At 40.4% G+C, this 21,660-nt stretch overlaps 1 protein-coding gene across 1 annotated transcript in view; it reads left to right on the top strand.

The window, feature by feature from the left end:
* Window positions 1-18,012, top strand: part of LOC104467432 (neuroendocrine convertase 2-like) — a gene marked incomplete at both ends in the record, with an annotated part of 60,044 nt that extends 42,032 nt beyond the window's left edge. Inside the window, 3 exons of the mRNA XM_010081205.1 lie at window positions 8,463-8,539; window positions 15,082-15,170; window positions 17,837-18,012. Coding sequence (XP_010079507.1) covers window positions 8,463-8,539; window positions 15,082-15,170; window positions 17,837-18,012 — 342 coding nt within the window. The remainder of the gene's footprint in view (window positions 1-8,462; window positions 8,540-15,081; window positions 15,171-17,836) is intronic.
* Between the last annotated feature and the right edge of the window lie 3,648 nt (window positions 18,013-21,660).

The following is a 21,660-nucleotide window of genomic DNA, read 5'->3' as shown; positions in this document are numbered from 1 at the left end:
AATTCCATTTTTTCTGTCCTGGCACTTCCTCCTCACATGGTTGTTTGCTTTGCATTGTTTGATTTTAGTTGTATGCATTTATGTTCTCCATATTAATATTTTACTTCTCAGTGGCTATGTAGGTGGTTAAGATATTTTTAAATGCCTGCTCTATTTCAGATTGCTTTGATTTAAATATAGTGTTCTTCATTTCTGTTGCCTTCCAATACAGAAGCAATAAGCATAGTGAACATCTTTTACGGAGGAACAGAATAGCAGTGCACAATGTCTAATAAAATGTTGGCCTCATTGAAGTCAATGATAGTTTTTCCATTAAGTTCAGAGCAATCAGAAATTTGGCAGATCATATAAATAACAGGTTTGTAGTGTTTGTTCTGTTGTGTGTTCCTGGTCTTTTAATCATCACAGTAAGAGGCATAGGCTTCCCAGCTTTAGCTGAGCAAATAATGATACCAAGACCTGTAGAAACATAACTGCCTGGGATAACGTTTTACTGCAGAACAGAAGCTTGTATTTCATGAAACTTTGGCCACTTCCACTGCTGTGCAGCTGTTGTTTGGGGAAAGTTAAGTGGACGTAGTAGTGTGTACTTCAGTCACACATTCCCCCTGCTGTCCTTACTTATAAGCTTTGATGTAGGTTGGGGATCACAGGAAATGTTCTGAAGGCATTTTATTAAAGGTGAATCTCTCTGAATATATACAAAGGAGAGCACAAAGGCTGTACTATATTCAAGGACTTCATAATTTCAGTGCTAGCACATGTTTTTTAGAATTACTTGTGAGAAACTAAATCACTTTAATTCCGTGGCACTTAACTCAGTCGAAGAATTAGGCAACAGTGATACCATGTCTAACTGATGTGATTGTGAATTTTTCAGTCAGCTAGTAATGGCTAGGATTTCTTAAATTTACACATCCTGTAAATTCCTGTGAAAATATTAGCTATGATCGAATGTACTAATTTTTAAGAATGATCATGTACTATTGGAAAGCATGAACACTTGCAAAATGTAGTATGTGTGGATTTACATGAGAATGTCTCTTCTGGAGATCCTCCCTTCTCCCTGAAATTTTGGATTTAGCTGTCCATTGGTTTTGCTGATTCCACATGGAATAAACAATGCAAACTTTTTAATTAATGCAAAAGCATGTAAATTGAGCCATTAAAATCCCTGAGAACCTAGCATATCTTGACAGCTATTAGTCACATTATTAATATTCCCCCAGGATGCTCTCAAACTATGCTAATGAGGTCATCATGCGACTGGAATAAAACAGAATAGATCTTCAAGAACTTTTAACTTTGAGGCATCTAACTAAACCTGTGTTTGCTTTTTGTGATGAAAGAAATGTAGGTAACAGTTTGCATTATGTTTTTTGGGTCTCTTCTCTGAAATTTTTGCCTCCTTTTGATTCATCTACAATATCACTTTTATGTGTCCTTTCATCTTCTTCTGTATTCATGCAATTTAGGTGAAACACCATTTGAGGAATTGCTGATGGTTTCTCCTCTTTTCAGCTAAAAAACCTTTGAGAAGATGACCCAACCATTTTTCTGTCTCATCTGTTCTTACTTTCAGTTCCTCTGTACCACCAGAATAGCCCTCCCTGTCCTCCCCGCTCCGTAACCACCGTGGACCAGGACTGTCTGCTGTAGCTAACTCCGCAGACCAGCGATGCCACTTTGATTTCCCTCTTTGCAAAGCTACAGTTTGCCTGTTTTGTAACAAAAGATTGGTGTAGCCTTTTAAAGTGAACATCCTTAATATCCTTCTAAGTTTGTTTTATGAGTGCTATTATAACCACATGTCCAGTATTCCTGCACTTTGCTGTGAGCATTGCTGATAATCGATCAGTTTTTAACGACTCTGACTGCGGTCAGAGAGATCGATGTGGGTGCCAACGCCTGCTAGCCACATATAGCAGCAGGGAAGTGTTTTGCTCTCCCAGCACAAGTGGCCGCTCTTTGCCCAGACCATGTCATGCTAAATGACTGGATTCGAATGGCTGCTGAGTTTGTATTGCAAACATTTTTCTTACATTGGTGGAAAAAGTTGTCCATTATCCACCACGCACCACTTAAGAGACCTTTATTCTGGGTGTGATCTGAATCCTGCCTGCTGTGTTTGGTGGGAGAGCCCATGGCAGACTGTGGTAGACTTTGGATCAGGGTAATTGACAGGAGCATGAGGGCTTAGCTCTCCTTCTCTTCCAGCTCATCCCTCCAAGCGGCTGTAAGTGCTGGCTGCCATCAAAATACTACAGACACAACCTTTGCTGCAGCTCGGCACCCAAGACATATTTGATGTACTGACAGTTGTTTCTTACAGGAATACAGCTAAGAATAATGGTCATGAACCTCATTTCTTTGCTGCCAGCTTTATACCTCTATTACTCTCTCAACTTCAGTAGGTCTCACTAATACACAACCGAAGGATTTGTAGAGGGAAAAAGTCCATGTATTGGAAAGGGAATGTGGGCCAGGTTTTTAATAAAATGGAACACTAAAGCTGGATGAAGTGTGTGTTCACAGTATTTTTCAGTGAAAGTCATTGCACTCTTTGTATTTGCTATTATGATAAAGTATTCCAATGGCTCATATATTTCTAGCCACTCAGATGCCATTTCTTTCTTCCTCCTCCCCCCCCCCCCTTTTTTTCCCCCCCCCCCCCCCCCCCAAATTAAAGAAATCAAGGAGTTTGTTCAGTAGTGAGAAGCTTTAAAGCTTTAAATTTTCTACTTGCCCTGAAAATCTTTAACAGTAACTAGCTGCTTAATTTATTTTTATTTTACTAATTTAATTGTCTTAGCAATATGCCTCCCTATGAACATTCAGTACCCCCTCAGTATGTTGTAGGTACAATTTAAAGATTCTTGTGCACCCTCCTGAAAATGAAGGACTGTTTGGCTGAGCAGAAATGGGTTTCTTTTTTTGTAGGTTAACTTGCTTTTGCCTTCAGAGCTCTGGCTCTAAGTAATTAACAACTGGTGATGCGCTTCAGGTTTCCTCCACATCAACTTGAAAACTGTGGAGCAGGCAAAGAGTGCCAAGAGGTGAAGTGTAAAGTAGCCTTTTTATTATAAGCACAAGTTCATTTGGCTGCTTGCTTTTAATAAAGTCTCATGCCTGCCTCAATTTCTCATGCTTTTTCCTGTGTCAGGCGAAGATTCAGGGGAGAGGAAATGGAGGGTATTTCAATAAGCTAGTTTCATTTATACAGCTTTGTTAGGAAAAAAAAAAGAATTCTCCACTTCTTGGCTGCATTTTTTGTTTGAACCTAAGCACTGACAAAGTTTCAGCTTTGCAAAATAAGAAGTTACATCAGAGGTGGGGCAGCCAATATGTCTTCCTATAAATTCTGACAACTGGATTATTTGAATTGTTACTGCTTGTTATCTCAACTATTTTTGTTGTTCTAAATTAAGAAGTAGTCACCTGTTTGTAGTCAGTTTACCCTCTTTTGTCTTTAATTCCACTAGTTTTTCTTTTGACCTAATCCCAGGTGCTTGATGAGTTTTGAGGAAATTGAAGTAAGAGGTTTTTCAGTGATAACTACAAAATGAAATCACCATTGCAGTGTGCTCTGTACTTACTTGTTCTGTGGCCAAGCAGGGTCTCTAGTGAATACCTGAAACTGGAATACCAGGAGGGCTTATGGGCACCTATGGTGTTATTCGGGACCCGGCACACTTCTCTACTCCATCCATTGCAAATAATGCTCTGATGTATTATTTGGTGACTGTTTTTGAAAAGAAGGATGGCAGGAAAGTGTGCTGCTGTCTCATTCATTATTCAGCATCTGTCTGGTGTTATCTGTATTTTTACTTTTATGATGTACATGTAAGAACTGGGTAAAAGGCTTGTGTTTCTGGAGGGAAATGACAGTATTCACTGCCAGTGAGTTTGCTCTGTAGTGTTAATGTTTTTGAACATGGTCTATTACTTTGTGGATATATGCTTGGTGTTGACAAGGTATTGAATGCAGCTCTGAATTTGCTCGATAGTAATATAATGTAAATGTAAATCAGTTCATGTAGAGACAGAGCTATTTAAGAAATTGCAGGGTTTTTTTGATTTCCATTTAAAAAAAAAAACCACAAACGAAAACAAAATAGAATAGTGTGCTTCCCGTTTTACTGACTTAGCAACAGTGCCTCTGTTTTTCATTAATGACCTGTAAGCCTTATAGCACCTCTCCTAGGCAATATATCATGTTGCCTCCTTTTTCATCTCCCAGTGAGCATATTCCGTTTTCTTAAGCTTGTGTGTACAAAACTGAATTTAGTGTTTCAACCACATGAAGTTCAGTGTGATTTTAGTGCAGTTTCTCCAAGATGTTATGTGTTGTAATTTGAGCCCAAGGGTTTGCTTGCTCTTTGAATCAGTAAAGAAATCAAACAAGCAAAAGGTATCCTTCTGCCTCAAATCTCTAAGGATGTGCAGTTGCCTAAAGAGAAGCCCAGATGCCACCTGTGTTAAAAATGTTTCTCTTCTTTTAAAAGATATAGATCTCTGAGCTAAATTCAGTAGTGCTGTAACATCCTGAATAGAATCAGACTGTGACCAGTGGGATGTGTGTTTGTCTCCTGGACTAGCATGTGAGCATAGGCATATTTCTTGAGTTACAGAGAAAAAGAGAAGTATATGTGAATTACTCTTCAGAGGCTTGTAAAGCCATATAAAAATTTATGGGCTTGCTACATTATTCAAGGTACATAATTTTATTACAAATCTGAGCAACACATGGGACAGTTGTTTTATTGTTATTGTCATATTTTACAGAATTAATATTTTACAAAGAAGATTTTACTGCATGTATTTTTTTTAAAAATTACAGGACAATTTTTTCAAAAAATGTCAGTCTAAGCTTATTTCTTAAGGAAAGCAGAATTTTATACACAGGCAAAAGTAATCTCTTTGTATCATAGTATAAACACCATTACTGAGTAAATGACTGAAAGAATCTTACAGTCTGATCCAGTACTCTTCTGTTGTTAGCACCCTACTTGGAGTAGAGATGTAGGATGCTAGAAAATGATAATAGAGGTATGCCTAAAAATACAAGACAATTTCTCTCTAATAGCAAAACAACCATCTTATTATATAGTAGATTATAATATTCACTACCAAAACAGAAGATTAAATATTTTGGCTATCCACAGAAGCAGTTCTCTTTCTGGTCCCATGTTTAAACTCATTTAGTTTGTCAATGGTTTATGCTTTAAAAAAAAAAAAAAGAAAGAAAAGTTTGAGGCTTAGATATTTGGGGATTTGATCTTTAAATTAGGAACTTAAAGTGATCCATTTGTACTTGTCGCTGCTGTTTCATTACCCATTCCACTGCTTCCATAGTGTGGGCGGAATATTCCTTCATGAAGCTGAAACTCGCTGTCTTTTCTCAAAGACCCTAATGAAGATAAATCATGCAGTCAGCAGTTGTTTTCTTTCCAAGAATTCTTCTTAATTTTGCATATTGTGGATGGTTACTGCTACATTAGATGTCTTTTTTTTCCTTTGAGTGCAGTGATCCAAAATCAAGCAAATAAGAGCTACAGGATGTGGAAGAGTGCTGCACAACTTTGTTTATAGCCTAACGAAAGCAACCTTTCCATAAGCTGACATTTGGTTATGTGGGACATACAACAGACCTGTAGTCTGCTGTAGGGTTGCTGAATCATTCATGCTGGAATCCCTTTGCCCATCACTACTCTGGGCATGAATGGTACATCTGCACAGCTAGAAGGGCTTTTCCATCCATAATGCTTTGAACAAGGGAATTCTAGAGTCAGGAGCAGTTGGTAACTACCACGAAGTGCTTGCATGTCTGATGATGTCCTGAAAAATCAGCCTCACCAGACCCCCTTGGAGCTTGGGGTCTCTGTAAGTCGAACTGCATTTCTTACAGATGGGAAAAAACTCCGCACCTGACCTACAACCTAGTTTAAATTCTCATCTGTACAATGTTTTTAGAGTGAAAATTGAGGTTCTGACTGAATAAGAAGCTGGCACTATGTTGAACTAATTACATTTAGTACTGAGTTAGATCATACTTACCTGAAAGACATGATCTGAAGTCACTAAGCTTAGTTGTTTGTAGTTTGGATAGTTTCCAGGCCATGTCTAGTCCAAGACAGTAGTGTAAGAAAATCTCTTTAATTTGTGATTGAAATGCGTTTCTCTCTGAATGTTACCAAGCCTGGACTCCGTGACAGAGTAGGTTTATCTTCTAATTAAATTACTGGGAGAGAGCCATGGTTTCTGTTTTGACTTTCTCCATAGGATGTGGTTGCCTAGCTTGTCCTGCTAGTAGATAGTGTATCCATTAATAAAGAACAGGATTGTATCTTGTGTTAACAAGCTCATTTCTCTTTACTGCCATGTATTAGAAGAAACCTGGCCCCTTGCACAAATTTTTTCACAGCTCCCCTGGACAACGCAGAATCCAAACTTCCTCTGTTGCATTAAGATGGGATGTCTGTGCCACATGGCTTTTGCCAGGTGTGCTGGCTGAGTTCTAAAGTCTTCTGCCTCTAAGAGCAACCAGTAGTGGATGTTTGGGGAGCAGGATGGTCACCAGGTCAGAGACTGTGTGGTATCTACCTGATTATGGCCCCCCAGCTTCTAGCATTCACTGGTTTATGGACTGTTGGAGAAGGAGGAAGCACAGCATCTAATACCCCTTCCATATTAATCTTGTGTTAATTCATCTAACCACTTTTTTATTTCATTCGGGCTTTTAACCTCTGTATTGCTGGGGTGGCAATGAATTTTGTAACTCATTACATGGTCTGTGTAAAAGTACTGCTTCTTGTTTTCTGCTGCTTCTAAATCTCCCCCCCCGGTAATCTCTATGGATTCCCACTAGTTCCTGTATTATGAGAATTAGTAAATAATACCTGTCTTTCCGCCTTCTCTGTGCTATTTGTGATTTATAGGCCACTGTCAAATTCCCTTTCTTCCCCTGACTGAAAAGTCATGTTCTGTTTACTCTTAGCTCATACAAAACTATGCCATTCAAAATTCTGTATAAGCAGTTGTGGTAATTGAAAGAGGTAAATTAAACATACACCTGGGCACAGAGACTTAGAAGCACTGAGAATTTGTGGCTAGAGCTGAAAGTATTGGAAGGCATCTTCAGGCTGAAAATCAGGGCCTTGGTGTAGAGATGTAGAGAGATCAAAAAGGATACTCAGCTATGCCTGAGATGGAGAATAACATCAAGCCATGTGATAGGCATTTTGCAAATCTCTGCTTCATTCAAATGCTGCAAAATATTTATTGTCCATGCTGAATATAAGCAACCAGGCTTTCTGAAATGATCACCCCAACAAATTACTGTACAGTAACTTGAAGTATACTTAGTTTTACCCTCCAAAGACCAAGGACAATACTGCTGCCATTTTGTTCTAGCACAAGAATTTTTGAGAGTTAGGGATTTTGAATCCAAAACCCAAAGACTTTGGTGCTGCAAATGGACTGTCTATTCCTGTACCCCAGGAACTGAGAGTCTGCTGAAGGGGAATGTTTTTAGGAGCAAAGCTATTCATTTACAAGTCTCAAATTATCTTCAATAGCATGCTCAGCCAAATCTTAAAAAGAATACAAGTACACATTAATTAAGAATTAACATAATTCTGTTCCTTGAGTATGGTGTTTATTAAAATATAAATTCTGTGAACATACACTTGAGAGGAAGCTTCTAAATATTTTTAAAAGCTTAATTTTCAGTCACCCTTTATTTATTTTTTTCATTAAGATAGAAGAAAGAAGATGGTACTTGACTTTCTGAAACTTTCCATTTGCTTCTCAGATATAGCATCAAAAAGTTGCTGAGTGTCCTTAATGCTGCTGATGGTGCAAAACCCAGAATGATTTAGATTTATATGAAAAGCAGACATGGGATGACATTTTCAAAAGCCCCTGAAAGCCACATTTGTGAAGCTGTTCAGACAATTAAAGGAGCAAGAAAATATGCAAAGAGATTTTTCAGGCATATGTGCTGACCATTAATGCAGTTTTCACATTTATTTTTGAGAAGTTTACATTCTTAGGCATTTAAATGTTTTTAGAAATGTGGCTGTTTGTTGTAGTACCACAAATGAGTTTTTCAGAAATAATTCTTATGATGGAAGACCCAAGTGTCTGGTCACTTCCACCACTGTTTGGAAAATAGGATTTAACCTTTGTCCTGCCACACCAAGCAGCGTAACGCCTAAATACTCCTGTAAGTGTCAGTGGACGGTCCCTCGGTAGTAACCTGAGCTCTCACACCACCTCATAGTTAGCCACGCTGTTTGGAAATACTAATGGTCTGCAGGAGGCTTTGCACCCCAGAAAGCATCTTTCTCTAGGCTTGCTGGTATGGGAAATGCACAGCACAACAGGGACCAGGTTGTGTTCCACTTTGCCCTCCCTGTCTGTTTTTCTGATGATTTACTGAACCTCTTTGTGTTTTTCAGAATGCCAAAGCCAGCTACGACTTCAGCAGTAATGATCCCTACCCCTACCCTCGCTATACAGATGACTGGTTTAACAGGTAAATGGGTTTTGATCAACCTGCTCTTTGCTTTGGTTTGGTTAAGAAATTGTAAGTATTTGCTGGTATTTGTGAAATGTCTGGTTTTTGCTAAAATTCTGTGGTTGCCAAAACATAAGCTGCAGTCTCACTACTGCATTTTATGGTTTATAAAGTGGCTACTTCAGAAGAGTATATATGTAGATTTTTTGAATGGGTGATAGCCACATACCATTTTCCATCAGCTGTCCTAGGACATCACAGTATCCCAAATCTATGTATGCTTAATGCAGTTTTAGTTGGTTTTCCATGTACTGTGTCTGAGGCAGTATCACTGCTAGCTAATTTTAAAGGGGGGAAGTTGGAGACAGGAAAAGGCTTTGGGAGGAAAAAAGTCTTTTCATCCGATTATAGACTTTGGCGTCAGAAAAGCAGCATGGTGTAGAATGACCAGTTTAAAAACAAATCTTACATAAGTTCTGAATCATCTGTCTTTTCACTGTGATGGGTAGCATTTCAGGGCTGATTCTGAGATATTTCTAGCTGCTGAAGGAATTAAAGTCCATGTACACTGGCTGGGAGCCTGTTCTGTTGTGTTTGTAAACCTGGAATCAACAATGCAGTTGTGCTTGTTGTGATATTTCTAACACATCATGATTGCCAAGACCCACTCCTCCTTCAATATGTTTTGAACTTGGCCAGTTTCCGGTAGGTGAAGGTCCAGTCCTCAAGGTATGGCATAAATAAGAATAGCCCAAAAGGCAAGTCTTCAGATTTTAGGAAATGTAACCGTTTTTGTTTCTTAAAACTCATATTTTGTTAGAATGGAACAGAAATGCGTGCTGACAGTTTTTTAAAAAAACTCTTATGCCCTGGATTCAGCATCTGTCCCATGAAAAAGCCGTTTCTGTCAGGCTAACTGCTCCTGCCAAGATTTAGCATAGTCAAGGGTGCAGAGTCCAAGGCACACCCGTGAGGTGTGTTTATTCTTAGCATCCAGCATCTCTGGCTCTGCAGCATACTTCCCAGTGTCTGAGGCAGGATTGGGCATGGATTTGTAAAAATTGTTTCAGGATATTTTCAGTGAAATTTCCACAAGTCTTCTAGATATACATATAATTGATGTTGCCAGCATTTACGTTGCAGCAGCACTGAGGATTTGGAAACTTTTCAAGGTTTCAGGGCTCAGTCTTAGTGCTTACAATAAAATACTTTAGGCCTATTTGATGTGATTTTCATCTCTTAACTTAGTATGGTTGTATGGGTGGCCTCAGAGTTTTGTATGGGTTTTTTGTTTTTATTTCTAAAGAAATCAATTTTAGTTCTGTCAGAATGGCACAACAAAGATGTGGAGCAGCTGTGCTTCCCCTTCAGACGCAGGCTTCCTGGAATGGATCAAATAGATTTAGGAGCTGTGATGTCCTCCTTTGTAGTCCTGCCTTTTTTCAGCCAAAGCAAGATGCCAATGAGATTTCTCCTTCATTTTAGGAAAGGACAGCTGACACTTATAAACTAGTATGAATCCAATTAATGAATGGAAAGTCAGAGAAAGACTAGGGCTCTAATTTGTGAAGGTCTGCTGCCTTTCTCGCTTTATTTATGCGAAGGATCTTTGTAGGAGAAAGATATCACTTAGCTCTGGAGCAGCACAGAGGAAAATTAAATTTAGCTTTAGTGGGTAATGGCAGCTTGTGTCATTTTCAGTGTGGAACTTCATAAAACTTAGTGTATTCTGCTAAGCTCCATTAACACTGATTGTGCTGCTATCAAGTATTTTATAGTGGGGCACGGTTTGCAGTCCTCACGTGTTCTGCAAGGTGGCCCTGGAGACAGAGTTAGCTCCTCAAGTCTCTTGAAATGGGCCTTGAGCATCCTGGGTGTGGCAAGGGTTATGGTCTCTGGCCCCAGGCACCCAATTGAAGAATTGAGGGTAAGCAGCATGGTCATCTGTGACCCGATCGGTAATTATCAAGAACAACATGATTCAGGTTTTCAGAGAACTGCAACAGTTTCTTCTAGTTCATTTTTGAGGGGATGAGGAACTCAAGTCAGCAAGTCAGGAAAAAAGCAATGCAGAAATTGCTTTGCTGATTTCCTTCATTAGTCTTTTCAGAAAAAAAGAAATGTTATCTAGAAAGTATGGCATTCTTTATAATGAACCTTGGGGTTTCTTTGGCAAGACAGGGAATTTTCTGCCTTGCAAGACAAATCACAGGAGCAACACGTCCAATAAAGCATCCCTTTCCTGCCTCCACAATTCAAGAAGGCTTTAAGATACAAGATTTCAAGTGTTCTCTGGGCAGAGATGCAAACCAAAACACCATATCCAGCTGTTCAGGAGTAGTTGTGACTATTTTTCTCTGCATATTTCTTGGCTATACTGTTAATCAAGCTGGCATGCTCATACATAAGCTATTGTCATAACTTCTGACTTCTGAATTATTATTACTGGTAGGTTACCACTGTCTGCCTTTGACAGTCTGTCCATATGTGTAGCTGCAAAGATCTGTCTGAACAGAGAGGAGTTACACAGAAAAGTCATTCAGAAAAACCTGCAATAAAGGCTCCATTTTGCTCAGTTTGCAGTCAGTGATGTATCTCCCATTGAGTTTTGTGCATGCAGGAGGATCAGACTCAAAATAGATAGCATAATATCCCTTTTTCCATAAAGAATACATTTATCTGTGAGGAATTCAAGTGATTCGTGGAACAAGAAGCAGAGGACTGTTTTTTAAAGAGAATGAACCAAAGGTTTTTGTGAGCTGCCAGCTGCATGTGCAAAGTGTCATTAGACATTAAGAAAAAAAAAGTGAGAGGTTTTTGCGTGGAGTGTTTCATTAATCCCAGCTGCTCTGTTTGTAAGCACAGATTCCCCTTCCACTTTGTGCTTTTTAAGGCTGCTGGAAGCACTTTGGCCTTTCTAACAGCCACTGGCCTATGAAACCAAGCAGGGCATTGGAAGGGGACAGTGTGGTGCCTCCGGCAGGTAACTGCGGTCGGGCAGTTTGGCTGCTGTCAAAGGGAGAGGCACATAGATGACTGGGCAGCCAAGGGATTTATTCCCGTGCTTACCATACTAACTGCTTGTCTGTGTTCAGACCCACAGCTTGAGGACCAAGCCAGGATAGGGGACACTGGGTGCAACATGGGGCAGGGCTGTGTTTGAGCCTGAGGAGCAGTGGGTGCAGTGAAGGAACCTGAACCAAGCCCTGTTCCCAAAAGGAGAGGCAGCTCCACAGCACTTGGTGGTTTTCAGGAACCACTTTGGGAACTGCCTGTGATTTTTACCACCCACTCCTCCTGAACCACATTCAGTACCTTGCCATGTACCATCTTGTGCAGTACAGAGGTACCCGTAGGAGGCGGAGATAGCTTGGCCTTTCTGTACAACCCTCAGATTTCTTGTGAGCATGCAGAAGGCACGACTCAGGGCTCCCCATCTCAGAGCACTGAGATTATGTATTTCTGCCATAATAATAAATAACCAATAATTATTTCCACTCCTGTAACTTTCGTATTCTGTACATTCTTTCACCCAGATACGAGTTAGCTGGGGAAAAATTATTTGCTGTCTTGGAAACCTATATTCTTCAGAGGTAAAAATGTCCTTTCCTTATTATGGATCCAAACAAAATACCACTGAGTCAAGGAAAGAACTCCTTTTGGCTTCCAGACAGTGCTCATTAACAGGGTAAAAATGCCTGCTCCCCTCCTCCTCATTTTTCAAATAATACAATGGAAGCAACATAACAAACGAGGATTTGTATAAACAGATTTAGCAGCTTTCTACCTGCAGTGTTCTGACACAAGTGTCAAGGAGGAGCCACAGCACTACAGCTCGTTCTTGGCGTGTTTGGATGCAGGCAGAGTGGCATGTTCCAAAGCAGGGGAACACTTTTCCTTGTGCAGACACTCAGATGCTCAGAAGCTGACAATGTCACGTGAGTAAAAAGGGGATGGCATTTGCCCCTTAAGTGTCCCTCTGAGTTTTGCCTATTTAACTGCTGACCGGTGCAAGCAACTAAAGTGGTCAACATAGGTAGACTGTCCCAACTATTGAGACTGCAGGTCTGCATAGCCCTCCCCTGTCGGACAGCTGAAGTTAGAAAGGATGAATCATGTCCTTCGCTGTCTGTAGAAGCATTTCAAAGCAGGTGAAAAGGAACCTCAATGAAAATCTGTGCCACCTCTGACTCTTAAAATGTGTCAATAGAAGGGCATGCACAGTAGCATTGGCAGTGGGTTTTAGAAATAGAAATAGTTTTCAAAGACAAAACAGAGTTACATTTTCATAATTAGTACAGATATGTTATTTAAACCAGCTGAAGGCAAAACTGGCTTTCAGTTGAATCACCCTCTCTCACCTTATGTTTTCAAGAATGTTCATGTAAAATGTTTGCATTTATATAATGTTTATGGAGAACTTGCTCTGCATGCTACTTTGTGGTTTACCTTTGAAATAACTTGTGCATGGGTGGAAATTTCTATCCCCTTGTTTTAAACATTGAAATAATAGTGATGTGGTGAATGCTGGAAAGAAAAGCTGTGGTTTGTTGGTGAACGTGGGAGAGGAAGGCTGTGATTTGTGCCTGTGACGTGGGTCACTTCGTAGGAACCACAATGGGTTTATCAATGATACATGAACAGCAAATAGGGCCAAATTGGAAAAGTCTGCTATTTGCCATTAATAATTCAACCAAATCTGTTTCCACTAACTCACGTGTTGTGGTTTTTGTTTGTTTGTTTTTTTTTTCTTTTTTCTCTCCAGTCAGCAGCACAGTATCTAAACCCTGAGCTGCTGGAAAACGTCTACATGCAGTCTCCATCGTGTGGGCTAGTGTGCTGGGGAGGTGAGGTGGGGGACAGGACCTTCTGATAAAATCTTTTCACCAGGAAAGTCCTAATACAGTTTTTCCTTCTGTGAGAGAAAGAGCTCACCTATCAGTGTCACCGATTTTTTTTGCACCTCAGCGTCAGTCACGACAATTTTTTAACAAAACCATGTATTCTGCTCTGTGGCTTGTAGCTAGCCCATAGGTGACTGGATAATGAATGCCTAGCAACGGAATATTTTTTTCACAGTTCCTTGAACAAGGGCATGAGGGAAAACCTGCTTGGTTGTTGAAAGAATTTTCTCCAGCCGCTGAATAAGAAATCTGTATCACTCTCCTATCTGCCCCATTTGTAAAACGAACTCACATGAGATTTTCACCCTTTCATGATTAAGAAACTGTATAAATTCGAGGCCAGTCATTTTCTTTTATGGAACTGCCTTTAAAAATATATTCTTCCAAGTATAGCAGGAGGAAGAATGTGTTGCTTCTCACCCGTTTATTAATGTTGCACTCACCTTTGCCAGAGGTGCTTCAAGGGAGAGAGAGAGAGAGAGAGAAAAGATGATTAAAACAAAACAATTCTGCTGCCTCCTGGGAAGGTTCATCTGGTGCTCCATATAGCCCTTATAATACAGCACTGCTAATTGCATGAATCCTTAGCATGCTGCAGGAGCAATGCCAGTTTTAATGTGCAGAGTGAATTGATGTGACCAGTAGGATGGATTCATATTGATTTAACATCTTAAAAAAAAAACCTGACAGCAGCACAGGTTTCACTAGATCAGCTGTGCTGGTTTTTTTAAAACTAGATTATGTTGTCCATTTTTGTCTTCTCTGTGGTTTAATTTCTGTGATGAATTAGGAGAAAGGAAAATGCAATCTGCCTTTCTGCAGGACTGCTTTAGAGCCACTGCCAGTGAAAGGTTCTCTGTTAAGAGCAGTAAAGCACTTCAGAGACACCAAGTGTTCTTGAAATGCCATGTGTCAGCCCAAACCTGGACCTCCGTGTTAGAGCAGAGACATTTCCCACTTGAGCAGAAAGCAGTAGCTTCGTGAGCCAAGAGCTGGAGCACCTTGTCAACTCTCCCAGGAATTAGGCACTGGAGGAGAGGGATGCACATGCCTTGGGTCTGGCCAGCTTTGGGCCTGGCCAGCCAGGCCACAGCTCTGCTTCCGAGGGGTGCAGTAGTCCTTGTGGCTCCCTTCTGCTGCTCCAGCCTGATATTGCTTCCCTAGCTTTTCTTCTGTGGGCAGGGATACTCTCCTTGCACATGTTTGAACAGCAAGAAGGCAATCAGACTTTGTTCTGTGGGGTTCAAAATAATGGGTGGCACGCTGTCAAGTCACAAAAATAAAGGAATTACCATTGATCTTATTTTTACAATGCTCTGTCAAAGGCCTGTTTGACTAATAGTTGGTAACAAGGCAGAACTTGTTTGACAGAGTTAAAAAAAAAAAGGTCTGAATAACAAAGCATAAGTATGCATGTTAACCTCAGAGCAAGCAGTTGCTCATACTGCAGAGGGGAAGTTGGTTGTCTCCTGTTTCAGGAAGGAATGAGCTCATCTGAGTATCCAAGTACAGCACTCAGCAGTTTGCCATGGAACAGGTTTCCTCTGAAGCGGTGGGAGCTGACTGTGAGGCAAAACCAAGATCACGGTGATCCAGCTCCATTCAGCACGTGCGTTAGCTGGGGTTCACGTGGTGTCTCTGTCTTCCCTTTTGCAGCCATGGGACAAGGTGTGCGGGAGAGGTGTCTGCTGCTGCCAACAACAACATCTGCGGCGTGGGAGTTGCGTACAACTCCAAGGTGGCAGGTACGGTAGCAATTGAAGGTGTAAATGGTCCTTACACCACTGTGCCTCAGGCAGAACATCTCCTGGAGAGACAGGGAGTGTTGCCCAGGACAGGACTGCGAGTTGGCAGTGGGCCATGTGTTCATTACATTTCACAGTGGCTGGGGAGAGGAATTTCTCTATGGCTTTGCCTTTTCAATTTGAGGGCCTTATATAGCTGCTTTAATAACATTGCAAAGGAACAGCTCTGCTCCTTCTTATGCCATCTCCTGACTTTTCAGTGCTTCTTCCCTGAGTAGCTGCAGAATCATTTGTGACAAATCTCATTTTACAGGAGGTAATATATAAACTCCTGCTGCACTTAGAAACTGTTTGAAAAGGCAAATCCCATGCTGCTCTTACTTTTAGGCTCTCGCAGGGCAAGGCCTGCAGTGCTGTAAATCTCTGCAGTCATTTGTTTTCTCTTTTAACAAGCGATGCAGAGTTGTAGGAGCAGATGCACGGAATGAAATGGGTGGTGTCTAGCATCCAGCATTCACATCTCGGGTGTGTTGGGTATTTTTGCTTCTAACTAGCTCTTGTCTGCACTGGTAGACTGAATATAGTACTTGGAGTGAGTTAGGCTCTTGGACAGCTTGTATTGGTTTAGTTTAATCTGAAGAAATCCAATTTTCCCACTCTAAGACTGTTCCTTGATGAGAACCAAGGCACAGCAGGCAGAGATAGATGCTTATGAATTTCAGTTTTATTCCCTGATCCACACCAAAACACTAGTGTGGATGCGCCCATTGCTTCCTGGGAATGGTTCACAGTGTGTGTGCATGGGCAGCTCTGCTCTGCTTGGCCAGTCCCTGTGTCACCCCAATGTCAGAAGAATCTAGGAAGTCTACATTTCACCTATCACCTACACAACAGAAAGCTGGATCTCCACTGTAGAAGGGCACCAAGCAATGTTTGCTAAGCTGTTACGCCAAGAAATATCACTGAGAGTTAGTAACTGGCCAGGCAGGTCTAGTGCTTGTCCCCTTTCTTCAGTAATGGTAGTGTCCCCTTCAGGGGGACATTCACAAAATTTACATTCTGGCAATAGCTACTTTTAGAGGAATGTTAGCCATGGGGTTTGGTTGGACCTCATCTGTATTATTAGTATAACTCTACAACTTCAAGGTGGTTGCTTAAAAATCAAGAGGTGAAGGCCTTTCCTCATGACCAACAGCCTACAAATAACCTTCCATACTTGTCCACTTCGTAGCAAAATCCCCACAGATTTTAGGAAGTGCCCGCTTTTCCTGCCTGAGGACCGCGTGCAGCTGCAGCACCACCGTGTGGTCAGTGGGAACGTGGAAGTTGATTAATGCTGTGTGTGCTGCTGACATGATTCAAGGTCCATGTTTGTGGGTAGAATTGGAAGTTTGTAGCCAAGGACCAGGGACATCGTGTGTTTTACTTTTTGCTTTTTTTTTTTTTGCCCTAAAGTCAAACCAGATTGCTTGGCTTCTCCTGTTGTTCCCCCACCTTCCCGGGGTCAATAATTAATTCTGTGGTTTCAGTGCAGATCAGCATATGAAAGGATTTGTCACTCATTGACTTTAACTTCATCATTTCCAGCTTGTATTAGTCATCGTTTCCAGCTTTTGTATTAGCAGATCAGGAGTATCCAGCTTTGGTCTGGTTTCTATTTGAAGATTTATCTCTTCTTACAGCCTCACATTTGGCACGTGGATTTTGTATTAAATACAGTAAAAGCACTGGCTTCTAAATCAGGGTCCTCGCTGCTATTCACACTGTTTGGTTCTGTGGTATTGATTTCTGTCCCATCTGTGTTCTAAAACTGTTGGGAAAAACTGAACTTCAACTCAAGGCTACAGATGAGAGTGGGAACGTGTCCCTGGTTACTCAGGTCTCATCCAAAGGCCACCAAGAGGTTGACTATCAGTTCAACTGTCCTATGTGTGGGTCATGATGGATGTGAGGGCTTGTGCTGCTGTCTTGTCACACTCTCTGGCTTGCTTAGAGCCAATACTTTGAGATTTTATGAAACTGGCATATCCTAGGACTGTATCGTTTAAACTCTTGACTATTTCTACCACAGTGTGTGTTAAAGGAAGCAGGTTTTCGTTTGCTTTTTTTCTTCAGATACTGGCCATATTTTGCTATTGCGTCTGCATGTTGACACAATGATATCTTTCCAGGAAGTTGTTGCGTAGTGTTTTCCCCTCTCTGATTAAATTCTGGAGAAGAACCAAATAAAAAGAAAAATTGTCAATGCATCACTGAGTATAAATTAGAGATGGGGAGGCCTTAATTCCTTACCCCAGTTTTTATAAAATACTATTTAAATGCTGTCAATATTATTTAAATGTGATGAAATGCTGAGATTGTTGAATACTACTGTTTCAAAAGCATTTTCAAATAGTAGATGGAAAATACTATGTAGTTAGAAAGCTAACAATAACGTGCTTTCTCATTCTGGACCATGCTGTGTTGCTGTGGCTGGGTTTTTAAGTGCTGCCCTCCTGCTGGGTAAGCACACCCTGGTGAAATGTGAATGGTGAGTGCAGAATTACTGAGTGAGTGAAACTGCCAGTGAATTAAAATACCTGTAACTAGGGGACTTCTCCAGGTGCTGAGATTTCATCTTGTCCTGAGTAACACATAATTCATGTTTATGTTGATTAAATCTACAGGTATTCGAATGCTTGACCAGCCATTTATGACAGACATTATTGAGGCTTCTTCTATCAGTCATATGCCTCAAGTCATAGATATATATAGTGCCAGCTGGGGACCAACTGATAATGGAAAGACTGTGGATGGACCTAGAGAGCTAACACTGCAAGCGATGGCAGATGGTGTGAATAAGGTAACAGTCTTATTAAATAATCTGGGTACTGGGCTAGAATGATATGTACACACGCTGAAACCAGTGACTTGGGAATATACGGTCCTCCTGTGGATGTTGCAGAACACAATGCAACTGTGTAAACTATCCCAACTTTCAGCATTCCAGGTCCACTGATGTTCTCTCTGCACTCCCTGTCCATGGCAGGGGGGTTGGAACTAGATGATCTTTAAGGTCCCTTCCAAACCTAACCGTTCTATGATTCTATGATTGCTTTTATTGTATAGTCTTCAGGATACTGTGCTCACTTGCATGGAACTGTTTTTATCTCTAGTCAGGTTACATGTGCTTTTCATATGCCATTGCAGTCAGAATGGACTAGCTTGATCCTGTAAATATTCCCCAGGTTGAAACATGCCAGCTATATTACTGACATCACATTGTCTGTTTTGGTGTGCTGCCAATTTACTCATGTTTTGGATTTGTAGTGTCCTTCACATCACACATATAAGGTCATTATTACAGCTGTGGTTGAACCATGACTGTTCAGATGTCCATGGAGTAATACCATTCTTCAGTAGCAGGAGCCTCCTTGCTTATTCCCACATTTCCACCTTCTTCTAGGAGCAGTCTCTGGTCTTTGTTAAAGACACTCAATATCGTCCTGGAATCTTTTAAACCTATACTCTACTAGAAGGTTGGGTAAAACATGTGCCACAACTCAAAAAGAAAACAGATCAGTCCAAAACAAACAAACCAACCTTTCCTGGCTCTGTCTCCATCTCCCCAGTGTCATGCAGCCAGGACAACCACAGCTGTTCTGGTGCTGTAGGGAATGAGCCTCCTCCCCTTGGTTGATCATAGATGGGTTTTCATAATTAAAAGATCTGAAATTCTCCAGAACATCTGGGGTAGTTTTGTGTGGGAGCTCTGCAATTAGTCATTTTTCCATCCAAATTATTTCTTCCTCTTACTCGTGCCGGTTTCTCCCACTCTTCATCACCACCTTGCTGTGAGTAGCACATTTCGTTTACCATGTTTTGTGACATGATAAGTAAATCTACTGCTGTGGTAGGTAGTGAAGCATCTAAAGCTTTCTCAAATCCCGAGCCTCAAATGTTTTGTCTATAACAGATGAATTACAGTCATCTATAAATTCACAATGTACTGCAATAATGCAGGAAGACGTCACAAATTTCTCCTGAGTCTGCTCAGTTTTGTAGTATAAACCTTACAAAACTCTGAGGAACTCAAAGTCCCTCTGAAGTCATCTCACACAAGCTGTGTTTCTTCTCATGTCTTTCCTTCATTTTTCTAGTGTTTCCATAAACATCCCCTTAAATTCTCCTGTCGTGGGGAGAATCTTTTTTAGGTATGTGACACAGTTGATATAATTGTAGCAGCACCTTGATATCTTATAGTTAGTGGATACTTGTTCCTTCAACTAATGTTGGCTGGAGCAGATATAAACTCCGAATATAGAAAAATTCCCATATGATTTTTGTGTTATTCTCTTCCCATGCAGAAGTCATCTAAAAGTAACAGAAAAAGCACTAATAAACCTGGCAGGGGAGTGCAAACTAAATTAAACTAGAGATATTTTACCCTCTCCAGAGAAGCAGATTTTAAATTGTAGTCATGTTTTTTTGCAGTTTGTTATTTAGAGGATCTTTCAATTAATTTGCTATCTTACCACCATATGCTTTAGTTTGTGGAGTTATGCTGGAACTAACCTTCTCTTTGAATGTTAAGTATAGGAGAAGAGATTTTTCTTGTCTGTGTTTATTGTCTGGTCATAGTTCCCATACTTGGAAGTGCAGACTGTATTCCTTTTTTAATGCCTTACACTTAGAAGTATTTGTAATTCTCTTTAAGAAATAATTTGCAATATTAAGATCAGAAGGGGCCCTGAGATCTCTCGGGTTGAATGCTTGCAAAGGAGAGAGAACAGTGACTTGTACCTTATCAGAAAACATAAAATTAACAGGAGAGCCTGCATTAGGAAACCAGTTCTGTCAAACAACCATTGCAGAATCAGAGAGCAGAAGGAATTATATTGGATTCTACTGAAGAAAGATATTGTTGTCCAGGGACAACTACACTTAATTTTATAGTGGCAGTATCGCAGATATGTCTTGGCAATATGTGCATGAAAGAAGAGACAGCTCCACCCCAAATAACTCCCTTTGCATTGCGATCATAGCTTTATCTACTCTTATTTTGTTCATTACATTTCCTCTCATAGAGTGGATTTTTGGTTATAACTTGTTCTGATCTCTTTTTTGTGGAAAGACAGATTTTGTAAAGAAATTTCAAGATGTCCGTGGATGCTGGGTACTTTCCAGGTGCTTTGAAAAACCCACCACAGACTTTCCTGCATGTAAAGGAAGACTAACCAGCCTTTGATATAATAGCCTTTTACCTAGTTTAGGTCTATAATATATGCATAAAATTCTCTACTGACTGTACAAATGTAAATTAATTTATGAAAATTTTTCAGTATAAAGCCCCCTCTTATTAAAGTATCTTTTCTAAACCAACAGAGAAATAAATGTGGGAATTCTTCTCAGTCTAAAGCTGATTCTCACCAGAGTGATGGTTCATGAATTAGTGATGAAGCTGGTACATTGGCAGGGAGGAAGCAACATGCTGGGAATAAAAATGTGTCATTAAACTAAAAGCAATACTTTCAAATGTCCTAGAAGGAAGTATAGGATCTCTTGCACAGAGCAAGACTAATATCCTTACTTTTAATGAAATAAACTAGAAATAAATAAATGGGGGTGATACAAAATTCTTAGAGGGAATATGCAGTTAACTGAGTTGACAAACACAGGTAACATTTACTTTGTTGGCACCACACTTGTGAACCTATCTTAAGGAGAAACTCACTGACAAGAGTTTCGTCCTTCCACTGTCATGTCCTTTTGAAGTTGTCCTTCCAGAGCTGCTGGGATGCTGGTGATAAATAATCACCTGATAATGGTAAGATGATGAAGACTAAAGAAACGGTGAGACTTCTTGTTTATATGTCTGTTTTTGTGGCTTGAAGCTGTGCAGCCATAACCAGCTGGGCTAAGGCTGCCTGTCCTCTTACCTTTCATCTTCCATTTCCCATTCTTGGCATTTGTTAAGCTAATTCTTGCCTTCTGTCTTAATCATACCTTCACTTTGGTGTGCTGTTCCCTTATAAGGTAAATACCATGAATAAAAGCGGCACTAAAATAGCATAATTAAGGACAGCAGAATCTGTCCATCACACTGGCAGCTCTTTATGTACTCTTACTAACTGCATTTCTAAGGCTGAACACAAAGAGCATGGCGTGTGACTTGGTGTCAGCATAATACATGTAATCAGAAGGTATTGGGGAAGGGACTCAAGCTGCTTTTTGTTATTAAGAGATGATCCCGCTCATTTTTAGTGAAATCTATGCTTCACTGTTGTTATCTCATGACTTTTGTTCAGGGGCAGTAGTCAGCAGCGTGACTGGGTCACTGAATAGTAGTAGTTGCACTGCAAAGATAAATGAGGTCACAGCTGAATTAGCAGGTGCTTGAGAATAGGGTTTGAAAGAGTTTCATAAGCACAAACATCCACAAGAGTTTGGCAATTACCAGCACTGGTTTGACACAGATGAACAATCTCACCTAATGCAAATTCCAGCTGCT

This window comes from Pterocles gutturalis, unplaced genomic scaffold, assembly GCF_000699245.1.
Source record: "Pterocles gutturalis isolate BGI_N339 unplaced genomic scaffold, ASM69924v1 scaffold11804, whole genome shotgun sequence".
Taxonomy (NCBI): domain Eukaryota; kingdom Metazoa; phylum Chordata; class Aves; order Pterocliformes; family Pteroclidae; genus Pterocles; species Pterocles gutturalis.
The sequence above is the reverse complement of the archived record's forward strand: the minus strand, read 5'-3'. Positions and strand labels throughout refer to the sequence as shown.